Source organism: Canis lupus, chromosome 9 (assembly GCF_003254725.2).
Source record: "Canis lupus dingo isolate Sandy chromosome 9, ASM325472v2, whole genome shotgun sequence".
In the NCBI taxonomy this organism is placed as follows: domain Eukaryota; kingdom Metazoa; phylum Chordata; class Mammalia; order Carnivora; family Canidae; genus Canis; species Canis lupus.
The window spans coordinates 31,912,837-31,939,414 of record NC_064251.1 but is presented as its reverse complement, the minus strand read 5'-3'; the positions used below and the strand labels follow the sequence as shown (position 1 = coordinate 31,939,414).

Here is a 26,578-nt window from a genome sequence, read left to right as displayed (position 1 = left end):
CTAAAATACTTACATCACAATAGGCACAGAGACAAATCCAAGTTCCATGGAGAAGAACTCCTGTTCCCTCAGTCCAGATCTTATACACTCTCTGCAAGCCTTCCAGATGAAAGGAGGTTTGGGGACTGGTAAGCCACATAAATAGACTGAATTGTTTTCAGAAGCACATTTCTGTTCTTTTAAACATTCAATTTATAAGATATGCACAACTGCTTCTAATTCCTCAAAGAATTGAGCTGCAACCCCAAAAGATATGGAGACCACTCCTCCCATCCAACTACCTTATCCTCAGCTTGCATCTTCATAGCAGGGAAAGGACCTTCACTAAGGTGAGAGTCAAAAGATTCCTGTGTTCCAGATTCAGAGCTGTGTGTCTTTGGAATGTTTTAGTGAATCCTTATACAAAAGTCCAGAATGTTTGTCTCTCTTTTTTGGGTCCACAGTATCATTTAGCTTAGGAAGAAAGCCTAGGACAAATTTCCTGTCAGGCGCTGAATATCAGCTTCCACTTTGGCCAAGGTCTGACCATAGAACTTCTTAAGAAAGAAGATAAGTAAAAAAGAAATCCTTTTGAGTATCTTGTCAAGTTTCAGCCTCAGACAGGCAGTAAATATTCCCAGCAGTAATGAGCAACCCCATAGGGACAAGGGGCAAAGATACTACCCCACTCCCCAAGATCCACTCCCAAAAGAAAGACATTTGCAACTTCCCTGACGTTGGAAACAGTCGCTAGGATGCCAGGCAGAAACGGAGAACCACCTACGTTTCTGCACAGCGATATTGTGGGAGCCAACCCGGCCGTTGCCAAGCCAGGTTCTCAGGACACAGAATGAGACAACCAAGAAGGCCAAAGATATCCCTGGGAGGGGAAGGGACTGACCACCCAGGAGCACCCAAGAGCACCTTCACCAGTCACAATTCAAAGACCCTATCCTTACAAACATTTTCTTTGCCTACTCATCTGAATCTAGAAAAGTGGGGTAACATGAAATCCTGCCCTTTTCTCTCAACAAGGCACCACACACACAGACGAAAATGGGAGCCCTACCTTTGGTAAGAATGTTAGCTCCAGAGGCTTGTGCTAGTTCTCGCAGGATGCCATCCGCAGGCTCTGGGGTGAGTGGGGTGTCCCAGCGGGTCTCCTGCTGGCTACCAGGAATCTTACATGGAGGAAAAGTCGTTTCCCTCCACCCCTTATGGTGAGTGCTTGGCTCCAGGACTCTATACTTAAATTTTAACTTGATCCTCTATTACACGACACATTTAGATTTCATTTATCTAAAATTAATTGCCAGCTACATTACCATTATAATATAATGCCAGCTACATTATCGTTAAAATATAATATTTTAATGGTAAATTTATGAGGTATTCACTTATTTGCCTAAGTCTATCCATAGGACCACAATGACTGAGGAAGGGACCGATACATCGTTGAGAGAAAAGTCATAGGATGGTGTGGGATCTATTGGAAAGAAATGCTTTCTTCTTTGACTCAGCATGAGTCTGGAAAGGTACAGGTCTACCTTTTGCTGTCAGAAGTAATCCCGTCACCAGACACAGCCCAGCATCAAAGATAACCTGAAAAAGAATATACTCAAATTCTAATGTCAGTTTGAGCACCTGTATCAACCCTAACGTGAGGCCACTCTATACCTGGTCTTGCATATAAATGCACCTAAAATCCTTTTTTACACTCCAGGTCATTAGTCAGGTTGGATGTGCCTTGCAAATGTTGACACCTAACTGATTCAACCTCACAAAAGGAACATGGTAGGAAGAAAGCTGCAAACAAGACAAATGTAAGTCACTCGGTATTTATTGGTATCAATCTATTTTCCCAGAGAGCAAACATACAGTCTGACATCTCCCATTTTAATAAATCCTCTGCTTCTGTTTTCACATCCTGAATTTCTATGACCTCTAATCAAGGTTCAGTACCATAACACTGTGGTTAAAATGTTTCCCTGAGATCATGAAGGCTGTGCCTTTAGCCACAGATCATCCTGGCTTACCAAAATTCAGGAGAAAACAAGAAATTGGAAGTCTTTTGGTGGTCGAAGAGGCAGGCAACTTAGGTTGTATTCCTGAGGAAAAGGTGGAGAGTCGATCAGTCCACTAATTAATATTTCCTTGGCTGTGAACTATATCTGTTCAATATCTCTAAACATTCTAGAAGGTAATTCATTTTATTGCATAGAAGGACACTTTATCACAGTGCTGTGTGCAGAGCATCTTGCCTTTTGCTAACTTCCAGAGCCATCGTGATGCCTCAGTTTCCAATAAAATGCAGAATAAGCAAGGTATGTGCAGCCTCTCCCCTGGGGCATGTGGGAAACAGAAATCTAGACATGGATGATGAGAAAAAAGTGGTTATCACATTAAGTGCTTAGGACTGTACTGTTTTTCAGAATGGTTTGAAATCAAAACAGGTCATGATCTTCCACAAGTAGGAACGGGAGAGAGACTTACTGCATTATCACCTCACCCTGCAGCCAAATCAATACACCAAAGCATAAGGTAAATGGACTTCAGTCCATATCATCCAGTCTTGTTGCCCTGAGACTCCACTCTGAAGGGGATGGGGCTCGCAGCAGCCCCTCCTGAGCTGCAAGAAGTCACATTCTGGGAAGGAGCCAGCGCGCGGGATCCCCGGAATGCATTGTTGTCGTTCCTCCACCCACCCATCCCGCTGAAATGGCACAATGGAAGGACTGTGTTCTCTACTGAGGACTTCCCTTTTTAAAAATAAACAAGCAAGAGTTTCCCTATTTTGACCTATATTCAACAGTGGAAGAAGGCAGCCAGTCCTGGGGTGGGGAGACTGGGAAAGGAAGCCCGGTGTCAGGCAAACACACTCAGGGATGATGTGCAGGAGAGCATGCAGCTCTCTGAAGATGGCAGAGTGAAAGGAAAGCTGAGCATCGGTGGCCTGTGGCATTCCCAGAGAAACCATTCCATTGACACACAATTGACTTCCTTAGGTTTTCTTGAGGTAGTTTTGACAGGCTTTCCCCATATCTTTCAGGAAGTTAGGAACACCACTCTGCAAAGCAAAGGAGAACTGTCACTTCTGTGTCCTCATTAACATTACTCTTGATTCCTTGGGATAGGACAGAGGTAAGCAAAATGGTTTTTGTGATACCCATGATATCCAGGCCCCTGTCCAATTTCTACAGAAATGGCCACAGACAATGTCAAAAGGTCGAAGGCACAGGTGAGACTAGATAGCAGCGGATCTGTTGTATATCTTGGCTTTGCTAGTAAAAACCAAAGATTCTTCTGAGACACTATTTTTTGAAAAGAAAAAACACAGGAAATGGGATTGGGTTGGGTTGTGGGATTCTAACCCAGGAATCAGAGAAAGGACTTCTTTACACAATTAGGACACAGTGAAGATGTGGAGCAAAGGACAGACTATGTTATTCCTTAGTGCTGAGCACTGTGCAAGGCTTTCCCCAGACACCGCATTATTTACCACTACTCCTCAGGGTCAGTAATACTCATTTTGAGAAGGGAAGAAATCAACAGCTTCCTAAAATATACAGACAGAAGCAGGGCCAGGATTCAAAGTCATATGTATTTGACTCCAAACCTGTGTGCTCTGCACTCTCCCAGGGAATGTGCCGAGACCTCCCACCAGTATACAGGACTCCTACAAAGCACTGAATGGTTCTCATAGAGCCATTCAGAGCCATAGAGAGGTTCTTTGGCAGGACAGTCTCTAACAATCAGGCCACCACTGTGGTTCTCTCTCCTTACAGAGAAACAACAGTGACAAAACTGGAGACTTCAGGCTTGGACATGTCTGGTGGTCTCTCGAGCCAGGCTGGCCCATCCTACTCTATAAGCAGATGCAGGGCTCAAAGGCACCATTTTTCCTACAAGGATCAGGCTATTGTCTGGAGGATCCAGAGACTGATCCTGTCAGGGTCTTACTACCAAGCAGTGTCTGACATTCCAGCTAAGGATTCTTCTTTTGTCCCAGCCCCCACATCCTGGGTGTTGGCAACCTCAGTCCTAACTGTAGTCACTCAACCAAGCTGCTTCATAAAAGAGCCTCATTAGGCCTGAGACATGGCATCTCCTCAGCCTGACAGCCCTGTGGGCTAAGTCAACATTTGTCAAACACACTCCCCCCATCTGCCTCCTGGGATCTCACCTTGGCGACCCAGTTAATGAGCCAGGACGGAATTTGGCCACCCGGGTTATCGAAGTAATACATGAAAACTAGAGGGGAAAGAAAGGACAATTCAAGAGAAGGAAAAATGTTAGAAAGACACTACAAACTCTGCAAACGTCCTCGCCTCCTTCTTTCTTCAGGTCCAGAAAGCAAGGAGGGAGGAAATACAGGATTCTGGAGTACTTCCATCCTCTGCCTTGCCTCCCAGAATATATATAATGAACACTTATGAAAACATAGTCACAGGCATATTTTGCTGCTACTAACTAAATGCCTGGCAAGTGTTAGATACTTGGATATAGTCTCTCACTTAATTATTTTTCATTAATTATCTTAACAGTCCAAAGGAATTGGTAAAATTAAACGCCCACTTATAAATGACAACATGGAGACTCAGAGCAGTTAGGTGGCATGTCCAAGGTGACAGATCTGAAAAGCATCAGAATTATGGTTCAGATTTTGCCTCACATGCAAGTCAAGGCCACACTGATTCCAGTACAGCAAGTGGCTGTGTGCCACCGCTCTGTTCACAGCTTTTCTCTGTGCGGGCTGGAACTCAAGGCAGGCAGGAGCTTCATCCTCAGAGTCAGTCCTGCCAGCCCTCTTGCCCACCGCTATGCCCAAGGCCCTATGTATGTATCTCAAGTACTAGCCTGTACTGGATTACAAAACCTTCTGGTTTGATTTCCTCTGGACAATGCAAGAGCCAAGAATGGGTTGAGTCAGATTTCAATACCCATCATGCATTCAAGTAAGGTTTGGGGGTTAATTGAGTCTCTCCCCAGGTTTTGCTCTCTTGTTTGTTTTATACCCATGCCCATTATCTGACCTCAGGTAATAAGCATCATGTATTTTACAAGCCACACAATCAGCATGGCCTTCATAGAGTGGCCCTGCCCAGTATGTCATCATGGACCCCGCCTTTACCTTTGCTCCCCTTCTTGCCATCACTCTCGATTGCCAGGCTCTGCTTGTACTGATTCACCCGGACCACACCAGACCTCTCAGCAATCTGAGGTACAGAGGTGCTCTGAGCCAGGATCACGTGGATCTTCCTCCCGTCCAAGTCCAGGTCTCGTCGCTGCCGGATGTAGATGTACTATACTGCCAGTCAAGGCATGATATCAATGCCAGCATTTCAGATGGGTGGAATGAAATCCCGCAAGCCAGAAGTAATGTGAGATAATTCTACTCCTCCCCCCTGGCATTTGCCCCCTTATACTGTTCCTTCACTTCCCTGTCCTGTCTCCCTGGGTGCATACCAAGATTGTGCCCCGTACTACTTGATATGCTCATCTGACAGCACGCATTACCTACATATGAATGATTCCTTGACGTTTTCAATTATACAACGAAAGGACTCTTCCCTTCTCTGAGAAGGCACTATCAGATAGAGGATGGATCGCTCATCAGCGGTGTGATTCTGCATTAGTTACTCAACCTTTCTGAAGCTAGGTTTCCCTCTGTAGGAAAAGGGAATCAAGTTGCCCAGCAGGCAGGTTTGCTCAGAGCACTGGAGAAAGACTGGGGCAGAATAAGTACTCCATAAGCACTGGGGTCATTCCACTCTGTCCTGTCCTCCCCAATGTGCTAGTTAGTGACGCCTATGCATGTAGGATCTTCAAGCAATGTTACTTATACCTAGTGGTCAGAGGAAGAGTAATGAATACCTGAATATTTAGTACCCAGATGTCCTCACTCTGGGTTAACACTAGTTAACCGCCAAGAATAACAAAGCCGTTTCATCTCTGTAAACACTCACAGAACACTCACTATGTCTAAGGTACTATTCTAGGGAAGATAATGTAATCCTAATAAACAGTGAAAGCTACCAATTTTTAAGCCCTTCCCATGAGCCTTACATATAGCATCACGTTTGATCCTGAAAAGGTCCCTGTGAGTTTGGAGCCATTATCCCCATCCTACAGATGACAATTTTGAGACTCAGAAGTAAAGGAACTTGCCAAAGATCCCATAGCTCAACTGGAACCTGACTGCAAACTCAGATCTGTCTCCAAAACCTAATTAGACTTTCACAGCTGCTCAGGCATCAACAGAATTTTAGGTTTCACACTGAAGTAATTCAAAGCCTAAACAAACAAAAAAATCTCTAAGTATAAGGTAATATACTCATTGTAACAGCAACAACCATAGCCCCATGCCACCTCAGAGTTTCTACAGCACCCACAAGGGTCCCAGCCATCATTCAGGCACTCTGCAGGATGGGCTATTGTCCCCATGCTTTATGGACTGACAAGTAAAGTTCTTAAATGTTTTGGTGTGGAGAAATTGTGTTGCTTTGGCTCTGGCTTTCCTCCCCCAAGCCTTTTACTTTTTCCTCACAGCAGAAATTGTCCCACTGTCTCCTAAAGCTTGCTCATCTCATGTGATAGATATCACCTGACATTCCATTGAGGAAAAATCAACCTGATACGTTAATTAAAACTTGGCAGAGGTCTTCAAAGGGTTGGAAGGTCCAGTGTGCCATAGAGCCTATGGTCAGAGAACCACTAGTTCACTGAGGCCCAGAGAAGTGAAGGGACTTTTCCAAAGATACACAATAAATGAGAGTATGAGCTCACATTCAATCTCGGATCTCTGGCTCCAAATGAATGGTCTTTTCCACTACACTATTCTCTGTTCTCAAAAATTTAACCCCTAGTGGAGAGACATATATAGAATCAATCATTATGTGCTTGCGTGGTATTGGAAAACCAATTAAATAGAACTTCAAGTACCTCAAGTGTCTACTCCTAGGACGTACCCCACAATGTCACCATGAGGTCAGAGAGATGGGATCATGCCCTGGTCTAGGTCAACTTCTCTGGAATAGAAGGACCTGGGTCCTGAACCTGCCCCTATCAGCCACTCTTGTGTGAACCAGAACAAAATTCTGGACTCCTCTTTGCCTCAGTTTCCTTGACTGTGAAATAAGGATGATGGTACTTACGTTGCACAGCTGCTGGAAGGGTCAGGAAAAGCCATATAAAATCTAAGCGATTATGTAATCCACAATATGTTGAAGCACATACCATATGTGTACAAACTACCTAGCAGTATGTGAGCAAGAAATAAACCCTTATGGAATTTATAATCTATTTCAGGCCATAGAAAGCACATAGACTTAGACACAAAAACACACACAAACAACATACATAAAACTCAGTGACATGTCCTTCTCTTTCTAGAAAATAATTATTTAGGAACATACAGATTTATATAATATTAAAGATAGAAAGACCCTGGTGAGCATTCAATTCAGTGGGTTCCAAATAGTTTTTGTTTGTTTGTTTTTTTACATTGACAAGACCATTTTTTGACAGGATCTTCTATGGAAATTTAGTGCATAACACACTCAGGTGCTGTGATTGAAGAGGAGAGTGAAGGAGTGGAAGTCTCACCTGTTAGTCATCCTGCCCCCACCCTGCCTGTCCTTCAAATTTCTAACCCCTTCCTAGGAAAGCAAAGTAGAAAGGATACGTCTCGGTTGGACATGGGAAAAGGGTACTTCACTTGCCAGTAGACCACGGTTTCTCCATTGCATTCCTTTTCATAGAGTTCTATGGAGAACAAAAGAAGTTAATGTATCTGGAAGCTTCCTGGCCACCAACTGACAAGAAGTCTCAGTCTGATGACCTCTAAGGACATGATAAACCACTAGCTCATAAGGCACAGTCCAAAAACAAACAAACAAAAATCAGACAGATTTATTAACGTTGAAAGCTTGTTCCCAAGGACACACTCTAGTAGACATAAAAACATGGTGAAATATAAACTAACTCAACAAAACATGTGTATTGTGTAGCACAAGCAAGATTCTCAAGTAGAACACAATGAAACAAAATCAGGTTCCAAAAATAAATGTTCAGGTTTTTAAATCAGGGCAACCACCAGATGTCACTAGAGTACCAAATGTTTTGAGACCTCTCTGCATTTCTTGACCTATTACAGCTTGCCTGGGACTCAACCACCCAGTCTAGTGTGTTCAGCTGGGAAATGAATGTTCCAGTGAGGGCAGTGTCCTGCCTAAACAGCTAGGAAGTGGCATAACTGTGGCTATCCTTAATGGTCTTGCTTATCTCGTTTCCCTACATCCTACCACAGCTACAATGACCAGAATTCCTTAATATTCCATCATTTTATTGTGTGCAAAGAGCAACTGAGTCTGGCTGGATAAAGCAAAGGAATTCAATGACATGCACACCTTGTGACACTGAGCTGCGCAGTACCCTCCGTACTAACCATTTAGAGAAGGAGCTACGCCAAGGCTGCTGATGTAACCACGAGAGCCCCTTGAGGAGATGCTTAATGTATTATTTAATGTATGTAATGTAAGGGAAAATGTATTATTTAATTCAGCTTTAGAAACAAAATCTATTAAAAGCAGACTATGGATTAAAGAGCTTGCCAACAGACATGGTGCCATGAGAGGCTAAAGATAGCCCTTGAGAGTAAGGGAAGAAGTGGACATGTTACCTTTCCATGCTCAACATCACCTCCCCCTTCCTGGACCAACAATCTCAATTCTCCTTCAGGGTATCATCCTTCCCCTGGACCAACAATCTCAATTCTCCTTCAGGGTATCATCCTTCCCCTGCTCCTTGACTATGTGGTTTAAGCACGACTGACTCAGCACTGATTTCAGAGCGGGCAAAAATGAGCAAGACGTGGCCTCAGTAATTTGTTCAGGGATGGTGCATCTGGACAAGGTCTCTAACACATTCAGGCCAAAAATGGTGGAGAGTAAAGACTCTCAGGTATATCAGATACATCACAGAATATCTAGAAGGACCAGGGCACCTGTGTAGCTCATTTGGGCGTCTGACTCTTGATTTCATCTTGATCTTGGAGTCGTGGGACTAAGCCCCTTGTTAGGATCCACACTCAGTGCAGAACCTGCTTGAGATTCTCTCCCCTTCCTTTTCCCTCCCTCCCTAATCCTCTCTCAATCATGCACTCTCTCGCTCTCTCCCTAAAATTAAATTAAAATCCTAAAAAAAAAAAAAAAAGAGTATCTAAAAGCACCAGAGTTAGACTTAGAACCTCAGAATTGTTCCAAAGAAGCCAAACTACTGGAAGCTGCCACAGAGAAGCTGCTACTGGACTAGACACTATAGTGTGAATGGCTGATGCCATGTACCAAACATCAGAGGTTCTGCAACTGTCTCTCCCATAGTCAGATACCTTAGCCCTATCATCACCAGAAAACTGATTGTGCATGCTGCCTGCTTGCTCATGGTGTTCTCTCTCAAACTGAAGCTGTACGTTGTCTTACTGGCGACGTCTATATTGCATCACTGAACTATGGCTGCTAAAGAGACTGAGGCAGAGAACCTTCTCCCTTGCATGGGTGAGCATCACAATTCACTCTAGATAGAAAGGGCATTTAGAAACACTGAGAGACCAAACCATGACAAACATCCATAAGGTGCCATGACAGCAAACTGTGGGACTCCTGCTGCCATGACTAGGAAAGTAGAATGCTCATTCCTGTTCCTGTGGGGTTATTTACATGGCTAGACTAGAAGCCTGGATCTTCTGGTGGCCGCCCCCCCCCATGACATAAGATTCTGCCTCATAATTAGGTCAACTCAGAAGAAAACTGAGTCAAGATGGAGAAAGTAAGCATTAGATGCAGCTGTCCTGGAAGTCAGAAACCCCTGGACTTTTCAATGCCATGAACCAATGAACTCTTTTTCCTTTTCTTCACACTGGCGTTTGTTAACTTCTTACTGTATGCAGCCAAGAGTCCTGACTCTAGCAAAAGTCTTTCAGAGTTTACATGCGCCTTGGCTAGCTCTGCAGTTCTAGTGCACTGTGACTGAGTGGCAGAGGCCACTCCCAGTTCTAAGTGACAGGAGGATCACCTATTTCATGCCTTTCATAGCTGTCCACTGTTTTTAGGGTAAAATCTAAGCACTGTAGCCTGGTGGCTAGGCTGGGCTGTAGGGATCTGGACATACCCCCCTCCCTAGCTCTAGAGTCTGCTACACTGACAAGCCAATAAAACGAAATCGCTCAGTTTTTGAACATGCCATGCTATTTCATGCCTTCCTTGCTCTATTCATGCTGTTTTCTGGGCTCAGATGGCCTCAAACAACTCACCCCCTCACCCTCCCACCTTCTCACCCATATGCATTCTTATGTTTTTTTGTGTCTTCCATTCTTAATGTTTGTAAAACTTGATTCAACTTCCAAAACGCAACTTGGACACCATGTGCTCCAGGAAACCCTCTGTGATAGATATATGGGATAATGACAAACTTACCTTGAGAATAAAGTGGCCCCTGGAGCAAATTGGAGAGTGGAATCTAAAAGCATGCAGAGAACCACAAGGGCATGTTTCAGCCCAGCACTTATGACTTCCACACAAAATTAAAAATAAAACATAATATAGTAGAGATTAAACCTGATGCTTTCTATTGGCTAGAATGACAGTAGATTCTACTTTCCTCATGATTTTTAAAAAATAATAGATGTTACTCACCTTTAACATATTGGTCCCACTGTTTTCTGTAGTCTAAGTCCATATAGACATCTGCAAGAACATCCGGCAGACAATTGTCCAGAACACCAAAGACCTTATACTCATAAAGTCCAGTTTGCTATAAAAACAGAACAGGCAGAAACAATGTATTGATTGTCAAAATTGAGGGACAGCTGGATCACACAGCATATGAAAAACAGCTATTCATGTAAAACCATTATAGACTACCTCCTCTGTGGTTTTGGTGATACAATGATGAAAAAGCAGATGAGGCCCTGCGCTCATGGGTCTTATATTCACTTACAGACATTGGTGGTAGTGGCTATAAATGCTATCTACGTAATCTGACTTAGATATATAAGGCAAATTTTGTAATTAGTGATGCCTGGTTCGAAGGCGAAAGGTTCCTATATAATCAGGAAGGCCTGTATGAGGGATAACCTTTATCATAACATCTTATTCTTAATATTAGAAGGAGCCAGCCATGGAAATTAAGGAAAACTCATTCCTGGTAGGAGTAAGGTTCTCAGATTGATGAACTTGCATGCTTGAAGAACAGAAAGTCATGGGGTCCAGAGACTTGTTCATGGGGGGAGAGTAGTAGTTGCTGAGGTCAGAGAAATAGTGGGAGCTAGACTCGAAAGGGCTTTGTAACCCAGGGTAAAGGATAAGGATTTTGTTATAACTACTAAGGAAACCCAATGAGTGACTTTAAAAGAGAGAATAATAAATAAAAAGATGATTCTTGCTCCTTTTAGAAAACAGATCATAAAGGAACAAGGAGATGGACCTGAAGACCAATGCAGTGGTCCAGCTAAGAGATGATGAGGATTTGAACAAGGAAGTGACAGTAGTGATGGAGAGAAGTTCAGTGATTTAGGGATATATTTAGCAGTAATGTCAGCAGGAAATGCTGACTGATTGCCTATGGGTAAAGAGAAAGCAAAGAATTACATCTTAGAACCTCTGCTTGAAGAACTAGGTAATTGGGAGCTCCAAGAGAGTGAAACATTGGAAGAGGTGATGTGGGTGCTGTGGGGATATCAAGAGTTCTACTTTTGATTTGAGATGCTTATTAAACATCTCAGTGGTAGTGTCATATAGGCAGCTAGAATTTGGGGGACAGGTTACTATTTTAGATATCCATGGGGCATAAGGAAAACCAACAGATTGCATCAATTCCAAGACAGAATTTTACAGCAACTTCTTTTTTAAGGACTTTGTGTATAAAGGAAGGAACTGCAGCTTCAAATCACATTAGTCCCCTTTACTCAGAAAAAAGACCATTTCTAGATTCAAAAGTATAAGAGAGTTCCAGTTTTTTCATGTGAGGCCATATCCTCCTCTGTGAGGGTTCTGGGCTGGAGTTGGCCATGCTACACATTTCACTTTCTGTATAATGGTAACTAGCAATTCCTGATTTTCTCCTTGCATAAACTCTCTCTTATTAAGATTTTTTAATTTTCTTCTCTCTTATTAAGATTAAACCAAAGGCTGTTAACTTAATTTCCATGCGAAAGCAAAACAAACAAAAATGATGCTTTTAGAAGGACACATTCATCATGTGCTAAAGCAATGTTACTGGCTAATCGAACATGAAATAAAGTTATCCTTTTAAACCCCATGCCAAGGACTTATGTGAAGTCAAGAAGTAAACATGGTGATACTTTCTAGAGACCTTGAGGCTGCAAGGGATTCCTTGCTCACAGAGCATAACCCAGAGAAAAACACATCTTAGTTTAAGAATCTCATATGTATGTTAAAGCACCTGGTAAGAAATGGAAGATGAAACTGAAACTGAATTCATAAAGTTCTTCCAGGGCTAAAAAGTATGTGACTTTATACCAAGGGTTTCCAACCAGCAAATGACAAACTAGTAGATCTGAACCCGTCTCGAGCTGTGCCGTGGATACCCCAAAGGAAGGGCAGACTGTCAGGAGAAACATCTACCTTGTATCCCCTCCCCTCACACATATGGGAAGATAGTGAGGGTTTATACATACCCATTCATTTACTAATCAACTGTGGAAGAGAGACTCTTAGTTCCTTGTTCAAACATATTGGGGCCCCATTTTCTGTAAACACTGACTGAGCAAGAGGGATAATTATGCATTGAGATAATGATTCAGCTTACATGATGTAACTTTGGTTATCTGGATAAATTAAGACAAACTGTTTCCTTAAACTGGTTCCCTTTCCCTTCTGAATTTAGTTACTGCCCTTAGTGACCTCAGGCCTATACATATCACAGAAAAGAAAAACAGAAAGCCCCCTTAGGAAGAGAAAAATAGAATGATGTGATTTACGTGAATACAGAAGAATGAACTATTGTTACAACTTCCTTCAAACACTCCCTTCATGGCAGAACTGAAAAATGCCAAGACTCCAGAGGAACAAAATGCTTGGTAACACATCCATCGTCTATCAATAAAATGTTCAAGTCATCAACAGCCTGCCCAAATTCTGGGATCAAGGCACTTTTATACCCATTAGTTTTTACTAAAAAGGATCTCCACAAACATACATTTTTGTCTTTTAAAAAAAAAAAAAAGTGAATTTTTATAATTGTAGAAATAATATTCATAAGAATTGGAACGTGCCAAAGAGAGAATAAGGAAAGTAAAAATGGCACATTAACTCCATAATCCATAAGAACTTATTTTAATATTTGACATATTTAAATACATAAATACTTCTACATGTGACTAAATAAGAATAATATGGTTTAAACAACTTGTATTCTTATTTTTAACAAGCTATATAGAGATCACACCTAATTTCATTCTCCTCATAAGTCACACATTTCCATTATTTTTAAAATATAAATATTGCTGGAAAAATCTATTATTTCATATGGACCAAGTTCTATAATTCTCATTTTTCATTAGGAAAGCTTCCTTAGGGCCAGCCCAAGTGGCGCAGCAGTTTGGTGCCGCCAGCAGCCCGGGGTGTGATCCTGGAGACCTGGGATCGAGTTGCACGTCAGGCTTCTGAATGGAGCCTGCTTCTCCCTCTGCCTGTGTCTCTGCCTCTCTCTCTCTCTCTCTCTCTCTCTGTCTCTGAAAAAAAAAATAAATAAATCTTTATAAAAAAAAAAAAGGAAAGCTTCCTTAAAAGAGATAAATTTTAGGGTAGAGGGTATTACCATTTTAAGGTTCTATATGCTTCTTTATATGAGCCTTTAAGAAGTTGGTACCAATTTATACACTTGCCAGTAACACAGGAGCATCACATCAAGATTGGGTACCATGTTTCTACAAACTATTTGATAGGAAAAAGAACGAAATTTAGCTTGATTTGGGAGAAGTTTTTATTACTGATGTATGAGATCACCTTAAAATCAGAAATATAAACTCTCTGTATATATGTTTCTAAAATTACTAGTACTTCAATAGATGATTCTAAATAGGTGGTGATTGGCTCAAGAGGGGATTGGCTTCCCTAAAGCTCCTCCAGAAAACTATTTCTAACAATGTCTCCATTTCTTTATATGCTGTAAAACATGGTGTGTACTTTTCTAAAGCTCCACTTGAAAATAAAGTAAAAAATTATCAGTAGTAGAGAATGAGTAAATATCTTGTATAGAATACAATGACCAGGAGAAACAAAGATTTGGTATAGCATACAGTACCTTCTTTCTTGCTAAGAGAACCTCTGTAGCAATGTACACAGTGAACTTTGCTGGTCTCCTAGGCAGTTTGAATATGGATGTTTGGAGCTGCAGCAGCTATTTTATGACAAACATGAGGAGAAAGAGTAAAAAGACCCAAGCCTTTTACCGGCATCATTCATTAATCTGCTATACCTCTGCCAGCAACTACTGACCTCTGCCCTACTTGTTAAGTGAGAAAAATAAACTTGTCTTTGAGTCACTGTTAGTACAGTTTCCTATTACTTGTCCCTAAAAGCAATCTTAATTGATACTTAATCATTCCCAAGTTAGTACAGTTTCCTATTACTTGTCCCTAAAAGCAATCTTAATTGATACTTAATCATTCCCAACAGTGATTTTACTTGAGTCCTATGAGCTGGGAAAACAGTGAAAATTCAAAAACTCCCTTCTCCTTTGTGCTCTAGAAAAGAGATTCTTGCAAAGAACCACCATTCCCCATGTGACTTAGAGTTAAGACTCACAAATGCTGCCCTTGTTTACCTGTGACAAAGACACAGACCCTCCGAATTTCCCTTTCAGTGCCTCATAAATGATCAGCTGCATGACTTGTCCCACAGATCAACTGCAACAAAATGCTTGTAAACCAAACTGATTGAGCTTCTCTCCTACTTTCAGGCCCCTAAACGTTGGCCCACCATTGGCCTGAGCCACCATCCAGCCCCTCCTGAAAACACACTGGCCTCAGGGTAAAATATTCTCTGACCTACTATCCAGTCATGCCACCTTTCATCTCAATTGCCCATACTGTCTCTCGCCTTGTTTACTTGTCTCTAAAAAAGAAAAACTCTTTTTTGCCTAATTCCTGAGACACTCACAGATCTTATGGTCCAAGTGTTCCCCTTATCACAATCATCTCCCCCCTCACTCTGCAATATTCCTTTTGAATAAAAGTCTCTCCTTACTAAGTCCAGACTTGTTTTTATTTGGCACTCTTACTCAAAAGTAGAATAGCAGACTGCCAGAAGAGTGCCGGTAAGACTTAGGAGCAAGTAAATGCATTAAACCAGTAGAGAAGTGCAGAAGCATTGCTAAAATGCACTGTCAGGGAAGAGAGGTAAGAGATAATAGCCATTAAATAGAAGTATATTTAATTTTGCATATTTACAACTCCATGTATTCTGTTACAGAAAGTGCTACCTCCTTCCCCAAGTCAGAAAAAATTATAATTACCAAAAATCATCATAAATTGTATTACAAAAACTTATAAACTTGCTAGGACCCACTGTATCCTTGGCCTCCAGAAGAAATCAGATGTAGACCTATTCTTGACTTTTCAGCTTAAAACAGGCTTCCCTTGGTGATCTGGTGGTGGTCACTGCAACAGATGTATATTCGGTACTCGAAATTTTCCAATCACTTTGACCTGCTATAAATTACTTTACTAATACTAGTAATTGTTCAGCTTCCAGTTTTATGTTCAATATCTCACGTAATCTTGTTAACACAGCCCTGTGATAGAGATGGGGATGTTAGTGTTACCTCCATTTTTATGGGAAGAAATGATGCTCACACAGGCTAAATTACTTGCCTGAGTCCCGTAGGCAATGAATCGGATTTGTTTATTCCTACAAATGCTGAGTGTGTGCTGAATTTTCTTAGCCTCTCACAGAAGAGCTCATTCCTATTTCTCAGGGGGGAGAGGAAGCCTCCTGAATCTATGACTAGAGAATCTGACCAACTCCAGCAACTCTGTGGCAAGTGACAGACTCCAATGGTATGAAGTGTAAGCATCTTTCACCCAAGAGCATCAATTGTAATGACAGGAATCAAAGCTACAGCTGCCACTGGGAAGGGTGGTACCAAGATGGTATGAGAAAAGGCAGTTCAAAATCTAATCTAATATTTAGATCACTCACAGAAAACCTGGCAGGTTTAATGCCTAATGATTACAGATAGCTAGATAAAATAATGATGATAGTTAATACTTGCTGAGTGCTTACTGAATACCAGACACTGGGGTGATATTGGCTTACTCCTACACATAATCCACGCAATGGTAATATGATGTATAGAGCACTGGTGAACCCATCTTTCAGACAAGGAAACAGCCTTAAAGTAGTTCTGAGGAATCTCTGGAAAAGGCAAGTCTGCAAAGACAGGAAGCAGATTTGTGGATGTCTGGGACTGGGAATGTGAACAGGGGATGTCTCTAAATGGCCAAGAAGTTTCTTTTGGGTGTATCACCGATGTTTCAAAACTAGACTGCATGAAGTTGCACAGCTCCATAAATTTACTAAAATTCATTTAACAATACACCTATGATGAGCAAATTTTATGCTATGCGAATGCTACGTCAATAAAGCAGTTAAAATAAAAAAATAGGTTGTGAAACTCACCTAAAGTCACCCAGCTCATAATCACAGAACCTGGCCTTGAAGCCAGTAATCTGTGGCCTGCCTCCAAAATGTCGCTGACCTCTCCAAACATATCATTGGATAAATGATAACCTGTTGAAGTGCATATAGTTATGGTGGGGTAAGTATATAATTTATCATTCCAGCCAGAATACTTTTGAGAGTGAAAGGGATGTGATAAGAATTTTCACCAGGACAACAGGTAGAAACCAGGCCCCTCGTGGGTATACTGGATGGGATATATATACTCTACTATGGCTCACAACAAAAACCATTTTCTTTACTGAGTGCTTCAAAATGTATCCTCTCATTGGATCCTCATGCAAATTTGTCAGGACAGGAATTATCTCCAGTTTGTAGATGAGGAAACAGAAAACCCAGCTAGGGTCTCAGGCTCAAAAGTCCTAAAATCACAGAGCAGCTAGGCATCAAAAAGATACTTTAGACTGGGAGTCGCCAAATTTGTCATGCTGGTTATCTTTGAACAGTCCATAGGCTAAGGATTGTTTTTACTTTTCTAAGTGGTTCTATAAGCACCACATAGTATCTTCCATTTTGAAACTTGGCCCACAAAGAGTCAAATATTTACTAGTTGGCCCTTTAGAGAAACAGTCTGGTGATTCCCGCTTGAGACCACTGCCACCACCACTTCCAAAACATACCACTTAGGGCAATTCTGAATTGCTACAGAAAGTTATTGCAATGACACATGAGAGAGGAAGCTTTGTGTCATGGGATTCATATTTATATCCCTTCTTCAGTCACTGTAGTGTTTACCATATAGGCTCAGACCACCCTTCATTTTGTTTTTAAAGATTTTATTTATTTATTTATGAAAGACACAGAGAGAGAGAAGCAGAAACATAGGCAAAGGGAGAAGCAGGTTCCCTGCAGGAAGCCTGATACGGGACTTGATCCCAAAGCCCTGGGATCACGACCTGAGCCAAAGACAGACACTCAATCACTAAGCCATCCAGGGGCCCTTCAGACCACCCTTCAAAGTAAGTCTGCCAATCTGAAGCACACCATACCAGATAAATACCAAAAGCCTTAAATGTATCCTATTCAAACTCAGAAAAGAAAAAGAGACAATCGACCTCTAGAGTAACATATGTGGATTACACCAGGCATCTCATTAGAAACAATTCATAAGAAGAGAGAGTGGAGTAAAATATATAATATGTTGAAAAAAAAAGCCACCAACCAGGAATTCCATATCCAGTGAACTAGTCCTTCAAAAGGGAAGGAGAAATAATAGTTTTTCAGGCAAATAAAAACTGAAGAAATTCATCAGCAGAGACCTAAGCTCTGGAAGAAATGTTAAAAGATGTTCAAACAGAGAAAAAAATGATATAGGCCAGGAAGATCTACATAACATAAAAAGGGCTGTTTTATTGTCTTAAAGCTTCTCAAAGGTATGAACCCTGTCTTATTCATTAGGTATCACCAGGGCTTACATAGTGACAGGCACACGATAAGTCCTACAGACTGCGTGAATGAGTACATGAACAAATATTTTGCAGTTTTCTTTCCATTAACCCAAAGGTAGCTATAGAAAGGTGTCTTTCCTAAAGTAAATGGCAAGATGAGGTTGTTAGGTCTATCTCTAAGCTTTTCTGGGTCTTAAACGCACATTAAAAGGACCAAGCTAACATTCAAAGATTCATAGTTGCACAGATTCTCCTTTTCTTACAAGAATATATTCATTTGAAGGATGAAACAGCCTCACAAAATAATGTCAGGGGACAGTGAGTTTGGGAAGTAACACACTATTCCCATTGGAGGGTCCACTAGAATTCTCTTTCCACACAGAGGTGGTAGGCACTGATGCCAACAGCAGGTTGGAAGACCACGCAGGACCCATATTCCATTCAGCATTGTTCCAAGTGCAGCCCCTGGTTCACCCTGGTACTGTTATGGTATTGTATCCAAGAATCTCAAATGCCCAATCCTTGCTGACAAGTCATTTATCCTCTCAAAGGGCCCCCTAGCCCAATGAAAACTGGGGTTTTGCTTTATTAATAGTCACCTCCCATGATCCCCATGTAGGAACTCAGTAGAGACAGAGTGAGGGCATGAAGCATGGCTTATACCTAGAGACAGAAGTGGAGACTCCTACTCACCCCTCTCTCCTCATTCCCCCCAACTTAATTCTTGGAACCAACATTCCATCCAGCCTCACAACACATGCATATCCTGAGAGAGAAGAGAGGAGGAGAAGACCTGAGGCTCTAATGTATCCATCCAGTTGTGTGCTCAGGAAGATGGAAAAGGAGCAACAGAGAGCATGAGCTAGACAGCATAAGAGCTGGCCTCTGTCTGTAGAAGGTAGAAGGGTGCCATACATGGGTGCTCAGGATTCAGATGTAGTAGCCCTGACCACTAGTAAAACATGGCTTGATAAGTGCCCCAGGTTCAATAATTGTTCTATCACTCATGTTGGTAACTACCCCTCCCTCAGCAGAGAGGCAGAAGGATGAGAGAAGGGGGCAGAACAGTCCTGTATCTGGATATGATGGCATTCATGATGAAATTGGATTATGATCTCACCTGTGGGGGTGGTACTGGAAACTTTTCATGCATTGAGGTACATCTATTCTTGTGGGAGTTAAATTTGTGGTTCCCTCCTAAAGGCCAAACTTTCTCTTAGCCCAGCCTGGCTAAAAAGAATTTTCCTAAGAATGCCAGGCTTTTGATAGTTCAGTAGGTGCACAGCACTGAAAAGAACAGTCCCTGGAAAAGAACTGTCTGCTCCTCACCAAACTCTTTGATTGGAAGACCCTATTAAAGGTCAAAAGGCACAAAACAGGCAGTTCCTTCACCCTGTGCCAGACATTCAGATTTAAATATGTTAAGAAGTCTATCCATTAACCAGATCATCTGAGACTACGATTTACTTGGTCTAAATTGAGGATGGGAAGCTCTGCAGGCTGGTTTCATAATGTCTATTGGCATGCCACAGGGTCTATTGGCATAGTAACACAGCCCAGAGCTCCAACAAGACCTGACTGTAGATCACTTGAAATGCTTTTGTAAGGGACCCGTGGCCCTTCTCTACCAGGGGCGTTTTAGTGCAGCTCAGAAGTTATACTCACTCCCAAGTGGCCACTAAGTTAAAAATCCGTAGGAGTCTTCAAGTGGTCATTTCTTTTGTCTTACAATATTCTTTTTTTCTCACTCTTACCTTCAGTTTCTACTGCTTCTCTAGGGTACTCCTCTCCTCTCAACGTCAAAACCCCTGCCCTTCCTTCATCCCCTAGCACCATGCTGGATGCTCCCCAAACATTGGTGATATTCACAGTCCCTGGACTGGTAACCTCAGTATCACATGGTAACCGGTTAGAAATAAAATGCAAACTAAAGAAGAAAAAAAGAAATATAAGGCAAACTTTCTTGCCCCACACCAATCCACTGAATCAGAAACTGAAAGTGGGGTCTTGATTCTGAATTTTAATAGGCCCTGTGGGTGACTCTGATGCATACTTAAGTTTGAGTACCACACTGCCATATATCATTTCATTTGATGATTGTTGAGAGGTCAATATCATCCTGAAAGGTAATTATCATCCTTCGAAAAAATGAGTGGGAAATACCAGAAAGGGAGACAGAACATGGAAGACTCCTAACTCTGGGAAACAAACTAGGGGTGGTGTAAGGGGAGGTGGGCAGGGGGTGGGGATGACTGGGTGACGGGCACTGAGGTGGGCACTTGACGGGATGAGCATTGGGTGTTTTTCTATATGTTGGCAAATTGAACACCAATAAAAAATAAATGTATAAAAAAAATTACTGTCCTTCAAAAGAAGCTGAGATTTCATTAAAAAAAAAAAGTAACTGTACCACCCTGCTAATGAGTGGGGCCTGGCCCCTGGCTACTCTCCAACCCTAGCTTTACCCCAATCCTGTATGCTGGCTCTTCCTGGAAATAAGGCAAGCTCAGCCTGGCTCAGGGACTTAGCAATCAGTCTTCTGTCTACTGCCATGATTTAAAACCCAGCATGTCCCTTTGAATCTCATGGGAAACTTTACCATTAAAAACAAAAAGGCCAACAACAAATCATTTTATTATGAAGCATTTCAAACATACACAAAAGTAGAGAAAACAGATCAACCCCTAAATGAAGGAGGATTTTTCAAAAGGACTACCCAAACACATCTCCAGATTGATTAAAATTGAGATTCTGGGTAGGGCCTGGTCATATCTTGTCCTGTCTTTACAGATCCCCAGGTGATTCTAACGTGCATGAGCTTTGAAAATCCTCTCTGGTACATTCCTCCTCCAGAAACTTGCATGATGCCACCTTGCACTTCAATTCTATCTCCGCTCAAATGTTATCTCTGCAGCTTCCCGTATCTAAAACATACCACATCACCCCTGGCCACCACTGCCATACCCTTTCTCTATCCCTTCATCCCACTTTACTTTCTTCAGAGCATTTTTCACCCAACATCTCATTATATACTATGGATTTATTCTCATCAGGGAATGTCATTCATTCTTCAAGAACTCATTCACTTTTGAAACAGTAGGTGCATCTTCCTGTTCACGGCTTATCCCAAGTGCCTGTGAGGGTGACAGCACATGGGAGGCATTTGATGAATATTCCCTGGATGAAAAAATGAATGACAGTGGACAGAATGGAGATTTTAATCCAGGACTACGTGCCTCCAAAATCCAAGTTCTCGCCATACCAGTGGCAGCTCTGGGCTAGTTTTCCTTACTCTCCAGAAAGAGAAAGTAGTTCTTGCCTTGAAGCAAGCTGTATATTTGGTGCTGAGCTTATCAAAGCTGGTTCATGTCTAGTTACTACTTATGAGGTTTTGTGTGGCTCACTTCACAAGTCTGGGTCATAGTTCCATCTGAAAAATAGGAAAATAATCTTGTCCCTACCCATCTTCCATACTAGTTTTCAGGCATAAAAGAAACTGATATTGGACAGCATTTTGTAAGTTAAATCACCATGTAAAGGTAAGTTATTAACATTACTACCTTCAAAGGAAAAGAGAGAATGGAAACAGAGCAGGCAAAGGGAATAGAAAGAAGAAGTGAACAGAAAAGATAATGGTATTGGCCAGGATGGTTTCAGAAAAACTTTCAAAGTCCAAAAATTCTGTGATTTAATAGGAAAAAGGAAATGAAAAAGTATCAAAATACTGTGGCAATCTGTCCAAGAACATGATTCAGGATTATTTATCTACTAAAAAAAAAGTTGAAAATATTTTTCAAATTTAAAATATAATTTGTTACAGTAGAGAACTCCAATGCCTCTATACTTACTTCAATCTTTTCAAAACATGTAATAATAGATCATCATCAGAGCTCGTGATGGACCAACATAAATCACTGTATACAATCCAGATCTTGGACTGGCTTTATCATGATAGGGATATTCACCTAGAAAATATGCTCCTTACCCAAGTCATGGTAAAGACTCTGATAGAGGATACCTTTCTGGATGCCTGGGTGGCTCAGTGGCTGAGCATCTGCCTTTGGCTCAGGTCATGATCCCAGGGTCCTGAGATTGAGTCCTCATTGGGCTCCCCGCAGGGAGCCTCCTTCTCCTTCTGTCTATGTCTCTACCTCTCTGTGTCATGAATAAATAAATAAAATCTTTCCAAAAAAAAAAAAAAAAAAGAGGGTCCCTTTCATAGGGGCACTACATGTAAACTTACTGCTGCAAAGTTCAAGCAATCCAAGAAGACTTACCAAATAACCTGTCCCAGTTTCCCTTGTGGGTCTTACAGATGCTAAGAAAAATCAGACAGAGGTGGGGACTCATCTCAATAGAGAGGAAATCTTTACATGGTATTAAGAAATAGGATGAATGAAGCAGATGTTGATAGGCTTAAGGCAAAAGCCTTAATGCAGCACCTTTGAAAGTTACGTGGAGGGATCCCTGGGTTGCGCAGCAGTTTAGTGCCTGCCTTTGGCCCAGGGAGTGATCCTGGAGACCCGGGATCAAGTCCCACGTCGGGCTCCCGGTGCATGGAGCCTGCTTCTCCCTCTGCCTGTGTCTCTGCCTCTCTCTCTCTCTGTGTGACTATCATAAAAAAAAAAAAAAAAAAAAAAAAAAGTTACGTGGATCAATGGGACCTCCCAGTGGCCCTTCAACAGGAAAGGGTCCACTCTGATTATACCAGTTGTTGGAGTTTCAAAAGCCAGAAAGCAAAGACTGCAAAAAGACACCTCACCTAGACTCACCTGCAGCAATGGTCAGGTAGATTATCAAGATGAACAATTTCAGAGGGGCCATTGTCTTCTGGTCTGACCCTCAGTTGGGGACCTGGGGACCCAAGGCCATATGCACTCGTGGGTAAAGGGTTTGGGAGCGTGGAAGAAAAGATACATAACGGTCACATGCAGGGTGAATTGAACACCACTGGCCCACAAAACAGATCAAGGGCTTTGGGGCAGATAGGTGTAGGTCTACTCAGAGAGTGGGACAAGGTGAGTTCACTTTTGATAAGGTGTGGTAGTTACATGAAAAGATTTACTAACTAGAAATTCGAGGGACCTCCCTTCCAGGAGGAAGGTAAAACATGGGAGTCAACCTGGAAAGAAAATGAGGCTTCAACAAATAATGCTGGAAATAAAGCTGGAAAAAGCTAGAACCCAATAAGAGTTCTAAGAAAGGGTTCATACCCTGACCCAATAGGGCCTCTTGACATTTTAATACAGATGAACGTCAAAGGGGCTATGGGTGGTCCTGCATCCTAGCTGCTGAGGCTCAAGGGTACACCTACTGGAATCCCATGGCCCTTTAAACTTAGAGAGGTTATCTGGGAGCACCTGTAATTTACATCAGTGTACCAGGACTGCCTTCCTCCCTACGACAGGTTGAAATAAGACAATAGTGTGGTTAGTACGGATGGAAACTCTTCTGAAGACCACTCATGTCCTCCCCAGCAGAGGGAAATGGGCCTGCTACATAACACTACACGATGGAAACAATACTCAGTACAAAGCCAGTCACTGTCTCAGCTCACAGGCACAGAGCACAAAAGCACAGGCCCACTGGAGAGGTACAGGGTAGAGTGGTCCGGCTTGGCTAGAGGACAGGACAGGGGGTACGCAGAGGAGTCGTGGGAGATAAAGCTAGAAATGGAAGTTGGGACCAAACCAGTTCAGCACACAGGGTAAACAACTTATGACAATACAACTTATAATTTTTCAATCTTACAAAGGCACAAAATCAACAGGCATTCAGTAGAAACTGTACTTTGAATTTTGATCTTTCCTGGGCTAGTGATACATGGCACAGTACGTTCCCCTGATGCTGGGCAGGGCAGGGAGCCACAGGGCAAATAACTGATACACTTATTACTATTCTGCACCCAAATGATCATTCTCTTTTTCATTTTTAGTAAACCACCCAATAAATTACATGATGTTCAACATGTTAGTATTAAACGCACTTAGTGTTAGATGATTTTGCCCAACTGTCAGCTGATGAAACCATTCTGAGCGCAGTGAAGATCAGGGAGGCTAAGCTATGACGTTCAGTAGGTGAGGTGTATTAAAGGCATTTGTGACTTATGATATTTTCAACTTATAATGGGGTTATCAGGATATAAACCAACCATAAGTTGGGAAACATCTGTAGCCTGCCCAGCAGCATCTGCCTTCCTTCAGAGAGGGAATGCAGGAGCCTACTGCTGGCACAGGTCTGGAAGAGCACAGGGGAGCTCTGAACCCAATTCAAACCTTCAGCAATCAACTTAACCTTTCCCCATACTCACTTTCGTATAGGTAAAAAGATGATAATTACAGTATCTTATGTTAAGACTGACATGAGACTACTAGATATTTACCCGAAGGATAAAAAAGTGCTGACTGGAAGGGGCACATGCAGCCCCATATTCCTAGCAGCATAATCCACAATAGCCAAAATATGGAAAGAGTCCAAATGTCCACTGACTGATGAATGGACAAAAAAGATGTGGTGTGTGTGTGCACACCACAGACTATTAATCAGGCATCAAAAAGAATGAAATCTTGCCATTTGCAATAATGTGGATGGAACTAGAGGGTATTATGCTAAGCAAAATAAGTCAGAGAAAGACCTATATCATGATTTCACTCATGTAGAATTTAAGACACAAGACAGATGAACAAAGGGGAAGGAAGGAAAAATAAGATAAAAACAGAGGGAGGCAAACCATAAGAGATGCTATAACTGAGAGAACAAACTGAAGTTTGCTAAAGGGGAAGTGGGTGGGGAGATGGGGTTAATGACTGACTGGTATTAAGGAGGGCACTTGGGAAGTGCACTGGGTGCTGTATGAGTGATGAAGCACTACTCCTGAAACCAATACTACACTATGTGTTGCCAACTTGAATTTATTTATTTATTTATTTAGTTCTTTGTTTGTTTATTTTTGAATTTAAATAAAATAAAAATATAAAAAACAAGACTGGCATAAGGGCATAAGGGTTGAGTAAATCACTGCCTGGGAAGCACTTGAACAGTGCCTGGCATATAAGGCATGCAATGTGTGTGCCCTGACACTAGTTATTCTTAGCATTAATCTGCAACCGACAGTGCCACTGAAAGGAGAGGGATAAGACCAAAGCCTCCCGTTCAGGTGTTTGATCAGACTGTAACATGTAGAAAGGAAGGGCTCAGAGAGGTGGAAGGCCAGGAGGCCAGTTAAAGAGGTCACTGCAATTCTAGGTGAGAGGTGGCACCCAAAGTAACAACCAACTGACAAAACTTGGCAAACGCCTGGATGTGGCTGGTAAGGAAAAATGGAACAGTCAGAAGAATAAAGGATTTTGTCTGAAATAATGTCCATTCTTGCACAGAGACAACATTTGAAACCTCACTCAGAAATTATTTCTGCCTCTTCTGGGCTGTGAGCTTCCTGTTCATCTTGTCACACCCAGGGGCCCTGCCACACACAGGTTGTGAGTGCCTCCCTACTCTACAGTGTAATACTCTGGTCCTCTGCCAGGAAACCCTGATTTCACTTACTGTGACCTTTCAACCTGTGTGCCATGCAGCTGCTATCACACAGTATAGATGATGACAGACCTCAGGGGCAACGCAATCCGTCCACTTGGGTAGCTACCTGGTTCCAGAAGCACCTGGAGACTTGCTAATAACTTAGAGGACGGGGGGGGGGGGGGGGGTGGGGGGGGGTTAGAATGGAGTTGGTTATCTTTCTGCCTAAAGCTCTGGACTAAATTAGTAAGTGCACCTTACAAAGGGGGCAGCCTGGAAAAGAAGCCCGAGCCTGAGATGATAGTAGCTCCCTTCTCGGGCACACCACTCCACACTCACGCTATCATCCTGCACCCCCAGTCTCTGAAAAGTCCAGTCTCCTTTCCACCTGTATGCAAACCCTGAGGTCCTCCCCACGCCGCCAACACACACACACACTCAAGTGGCAGCCCACCGGGAGGGGGATGCACGTCCCTTGCAGGCAAGGGCATAGGGCCAAGTTTTAACCCTATCCCTAACTGCCAACAAACCACTGCCACCGGGGGCTCAGAGCTGAAGCTGAATCCCAGGAGCTCCCAACGGCAGGGGGTAAGGTCGGTAGGAGGCTCTGCCCCGCGCTCGCTCCTCCCAGCTCCGCGTGACCCGCTCAGGCCCCGACTTCCGCGGTCGCAGCCCCGCACCTCCCGGGGCCCGGTCCTGGCGGGCCAGCCGCTACCTGGTCCAGCAGCCCGTAGATGCTGATGCCCAGGGCCTCCAGCAGCAGCTCCCAGCTGGCCCCGGGCAGCGCCGGCCGCCGGAGCTCCGCGCAGGCCTCCCGGAACTGGTCCTCGGAGAAGCCGCCGCCCGCAGGCTCCATCCTCGCACAGCCCGGCCGCGCCAGCCCCGCGGGCGCTGGGGGCGGGCCTAGAGGCTGCCCGGCGTGATTGGCAGGGAACC

At 42.7% G+C, this 26,578-nt stretch overlaps 1 protein-coding gene and 2 long non-coding RNA genes across 9 annotated transcripts; 1 reads left to right on the top strand and 2 right to left on the bottom strand.

Annotated features, from left to right (window-relative positions):
• Window positions 1-27: 27 nt before the first annotated feature.
• On the top strand, window positions 28-8,673 carry LOC112655459 (uncharacterized). Of its 6 annotated transcripts, none has more exons than XR_003133691.3 (6): window positions 28-329; window positions 1,401-1,514; window positions 1,703-1,802; window positions 2,258-2,303; window positions 2,412-3,120; window positions 5,148-6,458. It is a non-coding gene; the product is annotated as an uncharacterized LOC112655459 (long non-coding RNA). The 6 variants fall into 6 exon arrangements; XR_003133690.3 differs by having other exon boundaries at window positions 1,390-1,514; XR_004818576.2 differs by lacking the exon at window positions 1,401-1,514 and adding an exon at window positions 8,288-8,673 and having other exon boundaries at window positions 30-329; window positions 5,148-5,355.
• LOC112655458 (phosphatidylcholine transfer protein) lies at window positions 1,802-26,578 on the bottom strand. 2 transcript variants are annotated; one of them, XM_025440575.3, is made up of 6 exons: window positions 26,358-26,578; window positions 10,671-10,788; window positions 7,664-7,743; window positions 5,111-5,282; window positions 4,163-4,230; window positions 1,802-3,046 (listed from the first exon to the last, which is right to left on the bottom strand). In XM_025440575.3, exons 1-6 carry the CDS (start codon window positions 26,496-26,498, stop codon window positions 2,981-2,983), a joined length of 645 nt encoding a protein of 214 aa, XP_025296360.1. In that variant the 5' UTR covers window positions 26,499-26,578; the 3' UTR covers window positions 1,802-2,980. The 2 variants fall into 2 exon arrangements, with proteins under 2 accessions (XP_025296360.1, XP_035576434.1); XM_035720541.2 differs by lacking the exon at window positions 26,358-26,578 and adding an exon at window positions 26,097-26,215.
• LOC125755739 (uncharacterized) lies at window positions 20,476-25,809 on the bottom strand. Its single transcript, XR_007412951.1, has 3 exons — window positions 22,900-25,809; window positions 22,570-22,738; window positions 20,476-21,557 (listed from the first exon to the last, which is right to left on the bottom strand). It is a non-coding gene; the product is annotated as an uncharacterized LOC125755739 (long non-coding RNA).

Excerpts from the sequence above, each read along its gene's own strand:
- LOC112655458 (XM_025440575.3), bottom strand. The coding sequence starts at position 26,498 with ATGGAGCCTGCGGGCGGCGGCTTCTCCGAGGACCAGTTCCGGGAGGCC. Across the intron at positions 10,789-26,357 it reads TCTACGGGCTGCTGGACCAG|CAAACTGGACTTTATGAGTA; the intron begins GTAGCGGCTGGC and ends CTGTTTTTATAG. Across the intron at positions 3,047-4,162 it reads TCATTAACTGGGTCGCCAAG|AGTGGTGTTCCTAACTTCCT; the intron begins GTGAGATCCCAG and ends TTTGCTTTGCAG.